Source organism: Acipenser ruthenus, chromosome 25 (genome assembly GCF_902713425.1).
Source record: "Acipenser ruthenus chromosome 25, fAciRut3.2 maternal haplotype, whole genome shotgun sequence".
NCBI lineage: Eukaryota > Metazoa > Chordata > Actinopteri > Acipenseriformes > Acipenseridae > Acipenser > Acipenser ruthenus.
In genome coordinates, this window is record NC_081213.1 from 27,719,202 (window position 1) to 27,735,614 (window position 16,413).

The 16,413-nt window shown below is 45.2% G+C and overlaps 1 protein-coding gene across 8 annotated transcripts in view; it reads right to left on the reverse strand.

The window, feature by feature from the left end:
- Window positions 1–424: 424 nt before the first annotated feature.
- LOC117412230 (cyclin-dependent kinase 17-like) overlaps window positions 425–16,413 on the reverse strand; it is a 45,781-nt gene continuing 29,792 nt past the window's right edge. For 5 of the 8 annotated variants that reach the window (XM_058999952.1, XM_058999951.1, XM_058999948.1 and 2 more), the window contains 13 exons: window positions 13,296–13,352; window positions 10,362–10,476; window positions 9,795–9,889; window positions 9,290–9,352; window positions 7,450–7,573; window positions 6,663–6,783; window positions 5,583–5,680; window positions 5,381–5,486; window positions 4,788–4,830; window positions 4,459–4,549; window positions 4,049–4,126; window positions 3,269–3,386; window positions 425–2,482 (listed from right to left, as the gene is read on the reverse strand). In XM_058999952.1, coding sequence (XP_058855935.1) covers window positions 3,286–3,386; window positions 4,049–4,126; window positions 4,459–4,549; window positions 4,788–4,830; window positions 5,381–5,486; window positions 5,583–5,680; window positions 6,663–6,783; window positions 7,450–7,573; window positions 9,290–9,352; window positions 9,795–9,889; window positions 10,362–10,476; window positions 13,296–13,352 — 1,092 coding nt within the window. In that variant the 3' untranslated portion in view covers window positions 425–2,482; window positions 3,269–3,285. Of the gene's footprint in view, window positions 2,483–3,268; window positions 3,387–3,953; window positions 4,127–4,458; window positions 4,550–4,787; window positions 4,831–5,380; window positions 5,487–5,582; window positions 5,681–6,662; window positions 6,784–7,449; window positions 7,574–9,289; window positions 9,353–9,794; window positions 9,890–10,361; window positions 10,477–13,295; window positions 13,353–16,413 lie in introns of all 8 variants that reach the window. The other 3 variants (XM_058999953.1, XM_058999949.1, XR_009308849.1) reach the window with 2 other exon arrangements.

Consider the following 16,413-nt stretch of genomic DNA (forward strand, 5'->3'; position numbering starts at 1 on the left):
ACCACCTGGTCCGACACGCAGTGAGAGCAGACAGGTGGCAAGCAGGTAGGCAGGCAGGCAGCTACAAAGAGAGATGTTAGGATCCAAATGAAAAAAAAAGCCCAACAGACAGGCACTTGAGAATATGCAGGTGGTTCTACTGTTTCATATCACTTTACCCATCCCTCTAAAACACTCCGTTGTAAAGGTATAAGACCACTAAAATAAACTTTACTTGTGCTTTTTGTCCCCCCAGTATGTCACATGCCACGTACAGCCCCCCTGAAAGTGAAGTGCTAAACTTCATTGTGTTTAGTTTTTTTTCCCCTAAAGACATTTTAAATCCATTAATTAAATACTGATGTAAAAAAAATCTGTTCCATTTTTTTTTTTTTTTTTGACAAACATTAAGAGAGACAAAAGGATATACATCACACACAAAGTCTGATAGTTCATTTCGGGTTTATTGGTAGCGGTGATGTACAAAATGATACAGAGATGGGCGGGTGTTGAGATACACATTTACATTACCAAGGGGGTCATGGCCACCCCTCTTATCCGGCACAGACAGGCAGGACCCGGAGCGATCGGAGCAATGGAGGGGAAACAGTGTGCCAGAACTCAAGGGCAGGGCAGCAGAATTCAACTGATCCCAACCGTTTACTTGTCATAGCAGTCAATGTGTTGAACACACTTAGCTCTGCCAGTGCCTGAGGCCTATTCAACTGGTTTGACTCCAAGCAGTCCTGCACCCCTCAAAGCCAGGCTTCACCTGTTTCACCTCCCTGGACCCCAGCACTACACAGTGCACACGACTCTTACCCTATATTAGCCCACCAGTTACTTTCTTGTTTTTTTTCCCGTTTTGAAGTTCAGGAAATACATACATTTCACATTTAAGTCTTGACTTTTACAACCGTGTCTAGTATCAAGTGATTCTAGTTTTTAAATATATTCATATATATATATATATATATATATATATATATATATATAAACCCGAAATTAAAAATTAAAAAATAAAATCCAATCCTGCTAAAATGTAGGAAACAATTATTTTGTTTTGTTTCTGTGTTAGTGTTTAGGGGGAGGGGGTGTCAGATCACAGCATTGTTTAATCATCCTAAAATAATAAATAAAAAAAATACTACGTTTCTAAAAATAATTGACAGGCATTCTATTGTGCCTGCCTATTCATAAATCCGGTTCTCATCTTATTTCACACAACTCCTCCAGCTTCACGCTTTCCTCATCTGTTACTTGACTGGTCCCAGATGGAAAAAAAAATGAAAAGAAAAGTGGCTGGCCCCAGTAAAGAAACTGGGAGACAACACTGGATCCTAAACAGAAACTGGACTGGGAGTCGAAACATCGAAACAAGTTTTCTTACAGTATAAAAAAGGGACTGGAAGACAACACAGCGGCCTCAGTATGGCGTTCATGATTGGTTCAAGTTTTTTTTTTTTTTGGGGGGGGGGGGGGGGTTCTTATTACACGGAATGGGAGACAGCACTAATCCCAGGACAGAGACTGGGAGACAATACTGGGGAGACATCATCACATCTACAAAAACATGCCAGTAATGACCTTTTCATCACCCCTTCCCTGTGTACTGGTACAGGGGAAGCAGGCTGGAGAGAGGGGGAAGTGGGGCTAATCTCACATCCCCTTTAAATTAGAAATGAATCACTTAGTTTTAAATTGCAATCGATTTTTACATACTGCATGGTCGCCCTCTGCTGGATGCACAATGCAAAGGCTCCACTTCTCCCGCCCTCCAAATGCTCATTTGTTAATAGCCCAGGCATGCTTCATTTTTTAAACTAACCTGAATATACAATATAAATATTTGTTTCAGTCAATTAAAACTGCAAATGATTTGAACATACATATGTAGGGGATGTGAAAATCCAAATATATCTGTACGTACCCAAAAAAACCTGATGGGGCTGCAAAACCACTCCCTCCCTCTCACACACCCCCATCTCTCCCGAAACCTGAAGCCAGCCGTACAAGCAATCAGAGGTATATGGGAAGCTCAGAATCCCCCCCCCCCCCTTGAATTTCCAGTCCTCCTACATGATTTCCTGAAGCAATAAAATTCAATAAAACAAAACATAAATATATCTACGAGTTGGCACAGGAGATGGTGGGATTTTGCCTGATCGCGAATGTTCTCTGGAAAGTCGGTCCATCATCAGTGGCAGTGGGAGGGAGGGTCTGTTCTATTGTTCTATTTACAGGAGGCCCCTCGGTGCTTCTCGGGAGCTCAGGGGTTCTCTGGTTCCCCTGCAGAGTGGGGGGCGGGGTAGGGGGGTGGGGGAGGGATGGGGGATGGGGGGTGGGATGGGTGATGGAAAGGCACTCCCAAAAAAAATGTCCTCAGCAGCACAGATTTGGTTTCTTTGTAGTCCTCCGGATAGCCGGTCCTCTTCCAATGCAGCGCTGGCTTCACCACCAACGTGCTAAAATAACATGCTCTGCCGTCGATTCTTTCCCTGGGCTGTGGGGAAACAGAGAGGGACAGTGAAGGGGCGGATGCACTGCAGCGATGGAAATAAGGCTCCTGTTGCATTGCAGTTTCACCCATTTCCAGGTTTTACTACGTGCTTGATAAGCCACAGTGTATAGATAAAAAGCTCGGGTGCTTATTAAACTCACAGTAAAACCAGAAATGGATCACACTGCTATGCAATGGGGGTCTTATTTCCATCCCTGCACCCAAACCTGACGCTTTGGAGGCTGATTTAAATTATACTCGACACTGGGCTCTGACCATGACCTAGCGGACAAGGTACTGCCTGCTTCGGGATCTGAATAAAACATCAGGACCTGGGACAGACGTGCAAAATCTACATTTCAAAAGGGAGACCGCCAAATTCAGAGCATGCTAGAAATTGAGAACTTGTTATTTTACATACGGTAAGAGTCCTAATCTATCCAGGGATATCCTGGAACAACTCTAGGGATGGAAAGAAGACTCCCACTGCATAGCACTTAGCAGTTACTGCTTAATAGTTTAATGGGTTTACACTGTGGGTAATCAAGCTCATAATAAAACCCGGAATGGGAGAAACTGCAGCAGGAGTCTTATTTAGCTCCCCGAATTTCACCTAGCAACACGCCAGCACTATATGGGGGTCACTATATCTACCTGGTGACCCGATGCTTCTGCATTATCCATCAACTTTGCATACCAGTCACAGCCACTCCCTCTGTAGAGAAGCAATGGAAAAGCAGACAGATAGAGCAATGGACAGACAGAGAGACAGAGCCAGGCAGTATTTACCGGAGTGGGACGAGAGTTCAGCCGGTGGAGGGGGAGGAGAGAACGTGAGAATGTGTCCGTGGTTTCGCTCCGTCTTTCTGGAAATATTCTGAGGAGGCGGAGCCAAGTTTAAGAGATGCTAACGAGAGAAAGAGACAGACACAGGGACGGCGAGAAAGAAAGAAAGCAAGAGAACGAGTGAACACCAGAAAAGGAGGAAGGAGGAGAAGACAGTATTGACACAGAAAAGGGGACAAGTGAAAACACTTCAGATCAGGAGCGGAGATTGTGGCGCAACAGAGAGGCACAGAACACATAAACAATACTACTCCTGCAAGATGCACAAGCAGCAGACACACTACACAAAGGAGCAAAGCTGGCAGCATTGAAGAAAACAAAACACTTCACTTTATATTTAGACATGTTTTACCAGAATTGGAAAACTGGTTCATTAGATACAAGTAAAAGTGCAGCGTGACAAAAAGAACAGACAGAGGGAGGCAGGCACATCCTTACATCAATAAAATCATGATACCTTCACTAGAGAGAACGTCTTGAACAAGTTGCAACACGACTAGATAAGCGACTCTCTAGATGTAAAGCCCTGTGAGCTTTGTGTGTATAGGAGACAGGGCGTTTGTACACTTTATCCAAGTCAAGATTCTTGTCCCTAGTGGGGGGGGTAACTAAACCAACACAAAAGTACCGTCATGCAACACAACTGCACCAGACACTGAATAGATGTTGCAGAGTGCCGTCGCCTGCCCTCTCAACACAGCGCTTTGCCTGCCCCTCGCCCACCTGCTTCAGGGTGCCCCAACGATCGCTTCCCTGGGTCTCTCTGCAGCTGGATCTCTTTCACAGAGAAGATGGACGCAGCTGCAGGTAAATCAAACACAGCGAGTCAGAGAGATGAAGAGTCGAGGGAGCTCCAGATTCCTGCTGCAGCACTACCACAAGAGGGAGTGAAGCAGAAGGATGTCTAGCTGTACTGCAAAATATTACCAGACTTCCATTTAAATATATACCATCATTACAAACATGTTCTACAGGCACACCGCTGCACACATTAATTCATTGTGTATGAATTCATCGTTTGCTTTTTTTGTCCAGAAGCGTATCTGTAATATACAGCAAAGTAGCTGTGTGGTGGGCACATGTTTCAAAGTGCTCAGCCCCTCGGTAGTGCATCTGCAGTGGGGCACACTTACTGTCAGGCAGCGTCTGCACCGCCTCTCCAAAGCTTTTGAAGTACGGGTGCCGAAGGGCCTCCTCCGCAGACACTCGCCTCTTGGCTTCAAACTAGAGAAGAGACAAGAGGGACCCGAGTGTGACGGGGTCAGCAACGAAACGCAAAAAAAAACCCAACTAACACATTAACCAATAGCTGAAAATACACAAATATACATTTTTATTGACATTTTTTTTCATGGCTTTATAAATAGGGGAGGGGGGGAGATGGCATCTTCACGTGAGGCTATCATGCATTTGCGTCCCCCAAGCGCAGTACGTGATGAATGAAGAGCTGGAAACAAATTACCTGCAGAAGCTTTGACAGCAGATCCAGACCGTCGCTGTCTATCCTGCAGGCAGAGGAAGAACAAGCTCTGTGAGCAGAGTTCGTTTTCTCACACAAATCCCCCATACTGCTCACTACAGAGACAGGCTCCCCCTCAGCAGACAAGAACACACACAGCGCTGCCCCTGCTGTTTAAGAAAATCGACAAAAACGCTTATCTGCACTAACCTGAACTTCTCAAGGGAGTGCCAAGCAAGGGTTTGAAGTTCTTACCTTTTATTAGCACTGGCAATATTATCACAGATCTGTTGCTTCTTTTCCTGCATTTTATACTTCAGTTTGGAATATGCAGATCTCTCAAAAGACTAGTTGAAAAATTGCCAATGGTGATTCCAGGGTCCCTTCATGTGTACTGGTTCAAACTCCATCAGACTAAGTGACCTCCTACAGGTTATCGGGAAGCAGTTTATCTAAAGCGTTATCTCCACAATATCTGTGCTTCTTGAACTAACAAGTGAAGAACCAAAAGATTCTCAGCACATTAAAATGCAGGGTTAGGGCAGAGAGGGACGGCTGTGGTTTTTAAAGCAGTGGTGAGGTTAGCTGGGACGCACCTGGGGGCGTGGTTCACGAGCGGCTCTGCTCGGTAGCGGGGGAATTTGTACGTCTTGAACTCTTCACTGGTGGCGACCCCTGGCCACGTCTCCTCCGTGGGTGTCCCTGGAAACACAGAACGGGAAGAACCATGTCACTCGAGGCCCCCGGCTTCCATGCATTCCACCCACCCCCTAGCTGGGCACTGCAGCCGTCTCTTACCCAGTATCCTGAATATCAAATGGAGTTCATCTTCTACTGTGGAGCCGGGGAAGAGAGGGCGCCCCGTCACCATCTCGTAGAATATGCAGCCCACACCCCTGCGGGGAGAGAGAGGGTTAATAATAACACAGGAACGAGAGCTCTTCAGATAAAGGGAAGCACACAGTGGGAAACGTTGGGGTGAGCAGTTTAAAGGAGTGGCGTTCTACCGTATAACCGGTGCGCTCCGATTTTCATATAAACGTTTAACAGCCTTATAAAGGCTCAGAACCATAAGCTAGTTTGTCTCTAAAATTGTTTCCGATTTGTAAAACTTGTTTTATAATGAATCAAAATACACCAAGACTGTACTTGTAATGCTGCCATTGCAGGCTCAGCACGTACAATTGCCTGTACATTTTTCCTTACCAAAAAAAAAAAACAAATAGGCTAACACATGTGGGAACGGGACTTTTGACCAAATGCAAAGACGTACTTTCCTCTAGTGCGCTCTCAGAATATGCTAGTCTGCTTTCCCGCAGAACGGGAGGCTAATTAATCTAATCAATGCAAGAATGAGGACATCAAACACTCCTGTGCGCTTAACTGCAGGAGATGAAGCACCAGTCCCTGACCCTAGAGGTCACACAGCAGTGCTCTCATGAAGATGACGCACTGGGATTCATATTCTGAATTTAGAGAGTATCAAACAGCTCTGTAAGAGCACAACATAAAAACCCCTCTGGGCAGTTTGTAAGACAGCGCAGCGATTGTGAAATGTACTGTATATAGCATTTACAAAAAAACTAAACTGAACGTATGACAAAGGAGGTGAAGCATGCCGGATACCCTCGGGAATCTGCATCTCAAGTGAATCAGAGGCGTAAACGACAAGCAAATCCAGTAAAAAAAACAAAAAAACAGGACTAGAAATCTGTACTGTTTCATGGCGAGATTACAGGAGGTACAGTACAAGCCAAATATAGAAACTCAAAAGCAGAGTTTTATGATTTTCTTCTTTCAACACACACAGATGATCCCCCGCCCCCCCTCGTGCACAGTGGTGATCTCCGTGCTAGCAGTCTAGCCCGTGATGCTCACCACATGTCGATGGGGGTGGAGTACTCTGTAGTGCCCAGCAGCACGTCGGGGGGCCGGTACCACAGCGTCACCACCTCATTGGAGTACGTCTTGGTGGGGACAGACTTGGCCCGAGCCAGACCTGGAACACAACAGCAACACAGGGCAGGCAGGGGGGTGGGGAGTTACATTAGACTGCATTAGACTAGTGCTGCACAAACAGACGGTTCAGATTGAGCTCCTCACAGAAATCAGGCACAGACAACCAGGCGAGGCTCTTTGGTGTTGATTGGGCTAATTTACCAAAGCAAAACAAGTGAAGATGATTGCTGCTTTTCTGAGACTGTGGAGAACAGCAATCCACACAAATCCAGGCAGCTGTTTCACTCTGAATGATAAATGGTCCCAATCAACACCAATGACCTTCACTTGATTTCTGTGGCGGTCACAATCCGAATAAATTGGTTCAAGCAGCTCTATGATGATGCCTGGTTATGCTCTATCCACAAGAAAGAGAGACAAAACTGCAGTTAGAAAACTCCACCTTAAGTGGTACCCTTTGTAATGCCTTGGAAATTGGCCTACCTCCAATTTGAATGCTACCTTTACCTTCAGCTATACTCAACAAAAGCTATAAATGGAAATGGAAATATAATTTCCTAAGTGCAGTCCTTGTGAGAGCCGGACAAAGTAGAAATGCCTCGCCACCCGCTAATTGGATTGCACTGCAGCTCTGGGTCTCTTCCAGGCAGCGCGCCGCGCAGTGCAGAGAAGCGTTTCCCTCGCTGCCCCTGCTCCAGGGTCTTACCGAAGTCAGCCAGCTTGAGCTCCCCCTTGTCGTTGATCAGCAGGTTCTGCGGCTTAAGGTCCCGGTGCAGCACCTTCCGTCGGTGACAGTACGAGAGCCCGCGAAGCAGCTGGAACAGGAAGATCTGTCGGGGAGAGCGCATTGAAAACCTGAGTGGAACACACAGACTATCTGGCAGCCCTACTGAAGAACTACCTACAGTTCAGAAAAGCACCCGTGACGTTAACTTCTCTTCAATAAGAGCGCTTAGTCTTTGTACACTTTTACCCTCCAATCAATACGCGAAGATGTCTTTTACATGGGTGTGTCAGAGATTGAGGATAGAACCAGGAGATACCAGGAGGTACAGGAGACATGGCACGGACAGTCCCTCCGTATAAACACTGACACAAGCAGTACTGACACAACTACATGCATGCCAAGAACTGGAGGTTAAACACACTTATTACAACAGAAAAGTTGAACTACATTAATCCAATTTAGGAGGAGGAAAACACATCTTTAAACTTTGGTTACTACACATTAAAAGCAACTGCGACAGCAGATGTTCTCCAGGCAACCGCTGGAGGGAGCCAAAGGTCCATGAGTCATCTCGTGTTTTTTTTTTGTTCAAACCATATCTTGCAGATCAGCCTATTAAAAGGACAAGCCAATACAAACCTTACAGACTGCCTGCTTGTCTAATGACGTTTAAACTCCCTGTTGACGCCCAAAATTAACAAAACTGTATTTAAATGCATAGATGTTCTTGTTCTGAAATAGTGATAGTGTCATTATGCTTTAGATGTTTATATTCCCTTTACCATTCTGCAGTTTGCAGTCATTCCGAGTGGCTCTGGGTTGTGTGGCTCCAATACTGACTTATAACCATTTTTCTCTGCGAACACCATAAACTAGCAAGAGGAATGCAAGAAAGCAACTCATTACATTAGAAGCAACTTGCTCTTGATTTACCGAAGCCCATCGGTCTCAAAGCTACAAGCCGGGATGGACACAAGACTCCTATTGCATTGCCGTCTCACCCATATTAAGATTTTAATATGTGCCTTATTAACCCCAGTGTACAGGGAACAAGCTCTGGGGTGTCTTTAAACTCACGGTAAAACCAGGAATGGATCAAAGTGCTATGCAGTGGGAGTCTTATTTCCAACCCTAACTAGGTACGATGGTTATTAATGGGAAAATATTCACTTTTATAATCAAAATCAGGGTAAAGAAAAGACAACTTTTAAAAAGGTCACCACCCCCACAAAAGGGCAGTATTGTGTAACTCAAACAACAGATATGATTGGGTTTGTGGAGGGTAAACAGATTCAAACCTAACAAACCCCATGGCCTCAGTACAGCTGTGTTGACTGATCGGAGGAGCCCTTCTGGTACTGTTTGCTGTAACATCACAATGCAGATTGAGTTTTGTTTGTTTTGAAATCAAGCGTTTTCTTTTTTTAAATGGTTGGATGAGTCACCTGCAGGGTCGGGGTCAATTCCTGTTTTTCAATTCCAATTTATATTTGAAATCAATTCCCAATTCCAACAGATCATTGATCAAAATTGCAATTAGCAGTATTCTTCACAGAGTCAACAAATTACTTCACGTGAAGTCACTGTCAGTCAATTAAATTGGCTTCAAGCAAAAAAAAAAAAACAGCTGAACAAATCACAACCATTATTAAGTCTCTAAAATATACAAATCTGAAGATCAGACTATTACCTACTCAAGGATACCACGTTGTTTATTAAGGATGCAGTCTGGGTTGGGTGAAACAGACAGCACATATCCAACCCCCCAGCACCACAGTGTTGAAGGTGTGTTAGTAGGTGGGCAGGTGGGCGTTCTCACCTTGGCATTGTGCACACTCATGATGTTCCCGCAGTCATCCATGTACTGCTTCAGGTCCTTCTCCTATGGGATTGGATGAGATGGGGGGGGAGGGGAGGAGGAGAAAGGGAAAGAAATCCCTTGATCAGCAACAAGCAAATGTAATGACACAACATACAAGGCCAGTATTTCAAATTGCAAATGCATTTATTTAACCAGAATAGAACCCTTGTGATACACATCTTATCTTCAAGGGGCTCTTGGCAAGAGAAGATGGCAAGAAATAATATTATAAAATCAACGGCTGAAAGAGAGACAAAAAACACCTCTCGTTACGTTTGCAGTGCGCTCCAGGGTTTGAACAACACCCACAACAGGCTGAACCCACACAGGACTGGTACTGAGCCAAAGCAGTACTGCGCAGTCAAGCTTGTTTCAGTGGCTGGGATCTGCTGCGGGTCACCCTTTTGGTTTAGTACTATTGAACTAGATTGGAAACAGCTGGGAATTTGAAAAGGTCCCTTACCAGGTACTCGAAGACGAGGGTGAGCGACTTGTCCGTGTGGATGATGTCGTGCAGAGTGACGATGTTGGCATGCTTCAGGTCTTTCAGCAGAGACACTGCAAGGGAGATGGGAGAGGCACACAGCCAGGGATGGAAATAAGACCCCCATTTCACAGCGGTTTTTCATTCCATACATGACCTACATAGCACTAAACAGCTAATGTAGGTCACCAAATGTTTCTTGAATGATGACTCGTGTCTGGTTTCTCAGACCACCGAGGAGCATGAATCCTGGACTACGGTATCATAAGGCAGTCCAGGATTAGTGAAACTGGGGTCTGTGAAACCAGCCGTACAGTCAAGGTGACTTCCGTTTCGTATGAGCACATGTTTATCCGGATCTCATCCATTAGTGCTCACTTCATCTACTACACACCATACAAAAAGCAGCCTGTCACATTAACCTTAATGAAAGCAGGTCAATATAGAAGGGCCAATTAGCCATGTTGAGTCCTGCCTCATGCATCAGAGCTGCGCGCCTGACATTGCCTGACCCTGTGTATTCACGCTGTCAGAGTGCACCCCTACCCTCTCTGATAGCTGTGCAGGGAGCCCCCTCCTCATGCTCCAGTCTGATCTCCTTCAGTGCCACCAGGTTGTCTGTCAGTTTGCTTCTGCCCTTGAACACTGTGGCGTAGGTCCCCTGCGGGGGGGAGAGAGAGAGGGAGGGAGGGGGATTCTGTTTAATAGAGGGAGGGAGGGGGGATTCTGTTTAATAGAGGGAGGGAGGGAGATTCTGTTTAATATAGAGGGGGGAAGGGGGTACTGTTTGATATAGAGGGGAAGGGAGGGATTCTGTTTGCTGTATTAATATAGAGGGAGGAGGGATACTGTTAGTATTAAAAAAAAAAAAAAATTCTTTGTCTGTATATTTGAGTCGGTTATGCCATGTATGTGCTTTGGCAACACAATTATTTTTATTGTCATGCCAATAAAGCCAATTTGAATTGAATTGAATTGAAAATGATGTTTATAAATTAGAAGCTGAGAAACACAAATAAGCTTGAAACTATTGCGCCATCTGCTGACCTCCCCTGGAGAAACCCCAAAGCCCTGATTGACAACAGCAGACAGAGACAGAGTGTAGGACTAGGCATCAGTAGCATGGTTACAGACTGGGTGGAAAGAGGGGGGCTGTTGTCCAAGAAAATAACTCATTTTGTTTTCATTATTGCAATGTGTTCTATCTGCATTATAAGTGATTATGTTGTGCATGTGTTTCTCTTACTGCATAAAAGACATTGTGCAGTTTTAACAAAAGAATGATCATTATGTTTAATTGCAGTCCCTGAATACAAGCAGATGCTATTCATTTGTTCATGCTTGCGTGTGGCAGATTGTGTGCGTGTGCGATTTCCAAATCGCTTATACAGTAGAAGACAAAATAAGCTTGTGGGTTATAAAACAATTTTGATTGTATTTGTTGACATGACCAATAGAAGCCATTACATCTGGCTTCGGTTGTTCTTTCATCAATGCCATACAGTTAAAAACTAATAATAATAATAATAATAATAACCATTCTTTGGATATCCTTTGTATCTGTGTGCTGCCTAGATACAGGGCAAGACCATTGTTCAGTAAAAGCATACCAGAATTCTAGAATGTAAAAAGCTGGAATGTTCAGGAGCTCCAGAATTATGTCTGAAGTCCTGCTTGTTTTGGGTGAGGAGAGTTTATGGAAAGTTAGTCTTAACTGTTTGTTCATTCAGCATACCCATATGAAGAATGTGGCCCAGCACCAAGGACTCGTCTGATATTTGCAAGCCAGCGCCCATGCTCTGTGTGAAACCGGTCATCTTCGCTGCGGGACTGGCTGTTGGGGCCTGTGCTTGTGCTGCTTCCTCTTACTACCTCTACTACCAATCCAGGGGGACCCTGCCTCCAAACCAGGAGAGCAACAACCTGTTGGAGCCGTGCAAGCAGGCGGAAAACCTTGACTCAGACGTCCGGATGGACGAGAATCTTTATTATCCTGCCCACGCATGTCGCTGGACCGCCCGAGCCAAGGATTTTACAATGCCAAATAATTCAGCACCACCAGCCGTGGACTTTGTGGGTCTGTACTCCCAGCGCTCGGAAGCCTTTCAGCCCAGGAGTTTTGAAAGAACTACCTCGGCTCCCCCAGCGTTGGTCCTCGATGAGGCCAAGTCACTGCAGAGCAGGAGAACGCAAACCCGGACACGGGCCTCGACTCACAATGAGGAGGTCAGAAGAAAGGCAAGGTCAGCCTTTTCTATCCTAGATCCTTTCAGATGGAGTAAAATGCAAGAGGACCACACCTGGACTGCCAGGGGCTTCCAAAACACACAGAAGGGGTGCAGAGGTGGTCAGGCCAGTTCAGCCCCCAGTTTGTCCAAGTTAACCTCTCCCTTCGATATTCCCAAAGGGGAGACTCCTGGGCTAGGGCTGGGTGTGTTGAAACCTGCTGATGCTCTGCTGGGAACATCAGAGTTCTTCCTCGGCTCAGGCAGACCAGGAGAAAGTCTGGATCATGACCCGTCAATGAGACGCAGCCGCCTGGGCACAGGCACAACGGAGAGCCTGTCCTGTACTGGGGAGGAGAGCTCCGAAATGGCCCTTCACTACCTGGAGCAAGCCTTGGCTTTGCAGGAACAGGGGCTCCAGTGGAATGACCTGGCAGCAGGGGAGCCCAACGTCCACGACGGGGCGTCCAACGAGACAGGGGCAGACAGACTGTCAGAGCAAATCATCAACTGTCTCGTGCAGCGGGCCGCCAGGGTCCTACGCAACCTCCAAGAAATTCGAGAGATTCCGAACCCCGTCCCAGAAGAACAGACCGGCCTCGGCCTGATAGCCTCAAGAATGAAGACTGAACTCCGCGATGATTCAGACATCGACAGTGAAGACCCTCCCGAGGTTTACTACCTCTGCGCTGAGTTTACAGAAGATCTAGAATGGGAAGAAGAACTCGACCTTCCGCTGTTCTATCAAACTGCCCCGGGCGAGAGCACAGGGGAGGGATTATAGAGCAAGCACAGGCCTTACATTTTCAGTTGCAACACGTCCGCGTTGTAGAACTTCACTGCTGAACACATGTGCTGAATTTCAGCAAACAAATAGGAATTCATACTGCATCCTTTAAATCTGCTGGATTGAATTTGGAACTTAATAAATGTGTTCATGTGTTTTTCTATATTAAGAACATTGTTTTATTTACCTGTGGGGATGAAGCTTTGGGTTGCTTGCCATCTATAATTAAAATCTGGATGAAACATCCACAGCACTATTTGTTTAACTGCTGTGTCATGCTTCTTACAGCAACAGAGATTGAAAATTAAAAAGGTGTATAAACTATTACATTTTCCAAAAAAAAAAATAATTGGTCAACTGAGCCACACTTAAAAATTGACACTTCAGTCATTTAAAAATGTATGCATGAAAATCACCATATACCACGGAGAAAGAGGATAAATAATGCTACAGAAGTGTTTCTCTTACCTCTCCCAGTTTGTCCAGCTTGATGTAAGTTTCTAGCTTCCCGAAGCCAATCTCCGACTGCATGAAAAACAAACAGGCAAACAGTTAGTGGGTATCACAGCTCCTTGTCCCTTTACAGTAGCTCATACCATTAGGTCACTCGGCTTTACCTGCAATTCCCTTAGCTCCACCCACCACTTCACACTTCTTACTCCCCTGTACCTCTCCCTTAACCCATTCTGTACCTTACCACGACACCCAGTCCATCAGCTCTGACAACCAGGTTAGTGGCTCTTAAACAGAGAACAAAACGCACTGGTGGGGTCGTTGTCCCAAGCTAAACAAATGAAATAAAAATTGGAACCTCTGCTCTAGGCCACACTTCCTCACCAGTCACTCAGTAAGTTTGCTCTGACCACGAGTACACACTGCATGCTGTTATACTTCCAGGACTTCAACAATACTTCACTGTGCCACATGCTATCTCTCAATTTATTTGGATGACATTTACATACCCTTTCTACTGTATACCTAAAAACAGCAACAGAGAAGAGGGCTGTGTGATGCAACAGGTATTTCGGCTATGAGAACACTTGCTCTACGCAGACACATGCATCATTATTCTTATATTGCTGCTCCTGATTCAATGCAAGCCAACAGCTTCTGAAGAAAGGCAGTGTAATTGGAATACATCTGTGCTGAAGGTGGGGACCCGGAGCTCTGCGCTGCTCGCTGAGCCGAGGAATCAGGGAAAGGTCAGTGACGATTCACTTTCATTTTCTGAAACGTTCCGCCTTCCTGTCAGCGATCTGCTCGAGGGGGGGCGGGGGGGCTTACGTAGCGACCCCCTACACATGTCAGAGCACACTCCCCTCCCACCGCCCCAAACACACCATCAACACACATAGACATGGGTGGGCGCACGTGTATTTTCACACGCACAGGTTTACAATACGAGTTGTAGACCACAAAGCAACTACAGTATAGTAAGCCAACTGAAGAGACACATTTTAGGAACTTCCAGTGTTGTCCAGAGTTGAGGTCAATTCCTGTTTTTCAATTCTAATTCCTTTTCAAAACCAATTCCCAATTCCAGCTCCTTCGAAGGAATTGGAATTGATAGTTTAGAGACATAATTGTTGCGATTGTTCAACTGCTTTCATTTGAAGACAATTTAATTGACTGACAGGGACTTCAATGTAAGTAATTTGTTGCCACTGTGTGGGAAGCAAATTTTAACAGAATACGCCAATTGCAATTTTGATCAATGACATGTTGGAATTGATTGAAAAACAGGAACTGAAACCCTGGTGTCGTCTCCTGCATGCTAGACTGACAATTCACAAAAAAATTGATAACGCATTGATCATGTATTGTGCTCATGAGAAGACACTCTTATTCCGTGAGAGACAGGGTCAATTAATTTTTTTTTTTTTTTTTAAATGCTGCATATCTTTTGGTTAAGACAATCAAGCGTAATGTACAGTATTTACGGGTATGTTCATGAGTGGTACAAATACAGGCCAACACTCAGGAAGGGGGCACAAAGGCACACGCACACACACACGCACACACACACACACACACACACACACACACACACCACTGAAAGACGACACACACACACACCACTGAAAGACCACACACACACACACCACTGAAAGACCACACACACACACCACTGAAAGACCACACACACACCACTGAAAGACCACACACACACCACTGAAAGATCACACACACACACCACTGAAAAACGACACACACACACACCACTGAAAGACGACACACACACCACTGAAAAACGACACACACACCACTGAAAAACGACACACACACACACCACTGAAAGACGACACACACACCACTGAAAGACGACACACACACACACACACACCACTGAAAGACGACACACACACACACCACTGAAAGACGACACACACACCACTGAAAGACGACACACACACACCACTGAAAGACGACACACACACACACACACCACTGAAAGACGACACACACAAACCTCCTTTCATGACAACTGCTGGAGCAAATTCACTGCAAATCGACACAAGGCCTACTTTCTCTTCTTTATTCCATTGTTTGAAAGCTATTATTACTTGAGGGCAATTAGGCCAGCTCCATTCTGCGAGAGAGCAGCGTTCAGATTAACCCCCACACCACCAGGGCTCACAAACAAGCGCAGGGGCAGCAATACAAACAAGCACACAACATGATTCACTTTCTCCTGAACTCATACATTTCACCACTTTAAAAGAGAGCCTTCATGATTTCACAGCTTCATTTTCAACTACCATCCTCACTGTGAAGGTTAGTTGGTAGTTTTCTTTTGTAAAGCTAGTTATGGATAAGTGGAATTCAGCCTAGTAGTAACTAAAACCTTTTATTAAAAACACTCTACAATGATTAAGAGGAAGTGAAAACACAGGACAACATATAATTAAACAAGAGATGGCCTTCAATGGAATCTTCTGACACCGGGTGCTGGAGTGGCATACAGAACTGGGTCAACATCTGATTTTTTAATTTTTTTTTAATAAAAAAAGCCAGTGGCAAAATGATCAAAGAGCATGCTGGAAGAGAGCATCCGAGATTTCCTTCCCCAAGCACCCATTACATCAAATCATCTCAAATCAAACCTCTCCCTGCGCAAGGTTAAAAATAAGTTAAACCGACAGCCGACGCATTGACCTGGAGGTCCACATGGTCAGCCATGTCTTTACTGCCATCTGCAAGCTGCAATTCTGAGCACACTTACCAACTGGTTCATGCTTGGGGCAAAGTTGAATTAGTGTCCGAATTAAGAATCGCAGCAATGCAATGGTCATTACAGTACATTCTAGATTATTGACCACGCGACACAGTCGAAAACTAGGTCAGTTATCTACAGGCAATGACCACTGCGGAGGGGATTAATGCTATTAAAAACCAAAACAAATGTTTGAGTACACCATACCATACCAAGTCAAGTTAATTTCTATAGCCTCCTCCCAGGGTGCTGTACAGAAATGAACAGCAAGCCAAGAGAGAGCCAAACTGCTCGCTAGGGTAAGGCCTAATGTAAGAAATGTGTTTTAAGCCTAGATTTAAAGATATGACAGCATTCTGGATAAAACCTGGA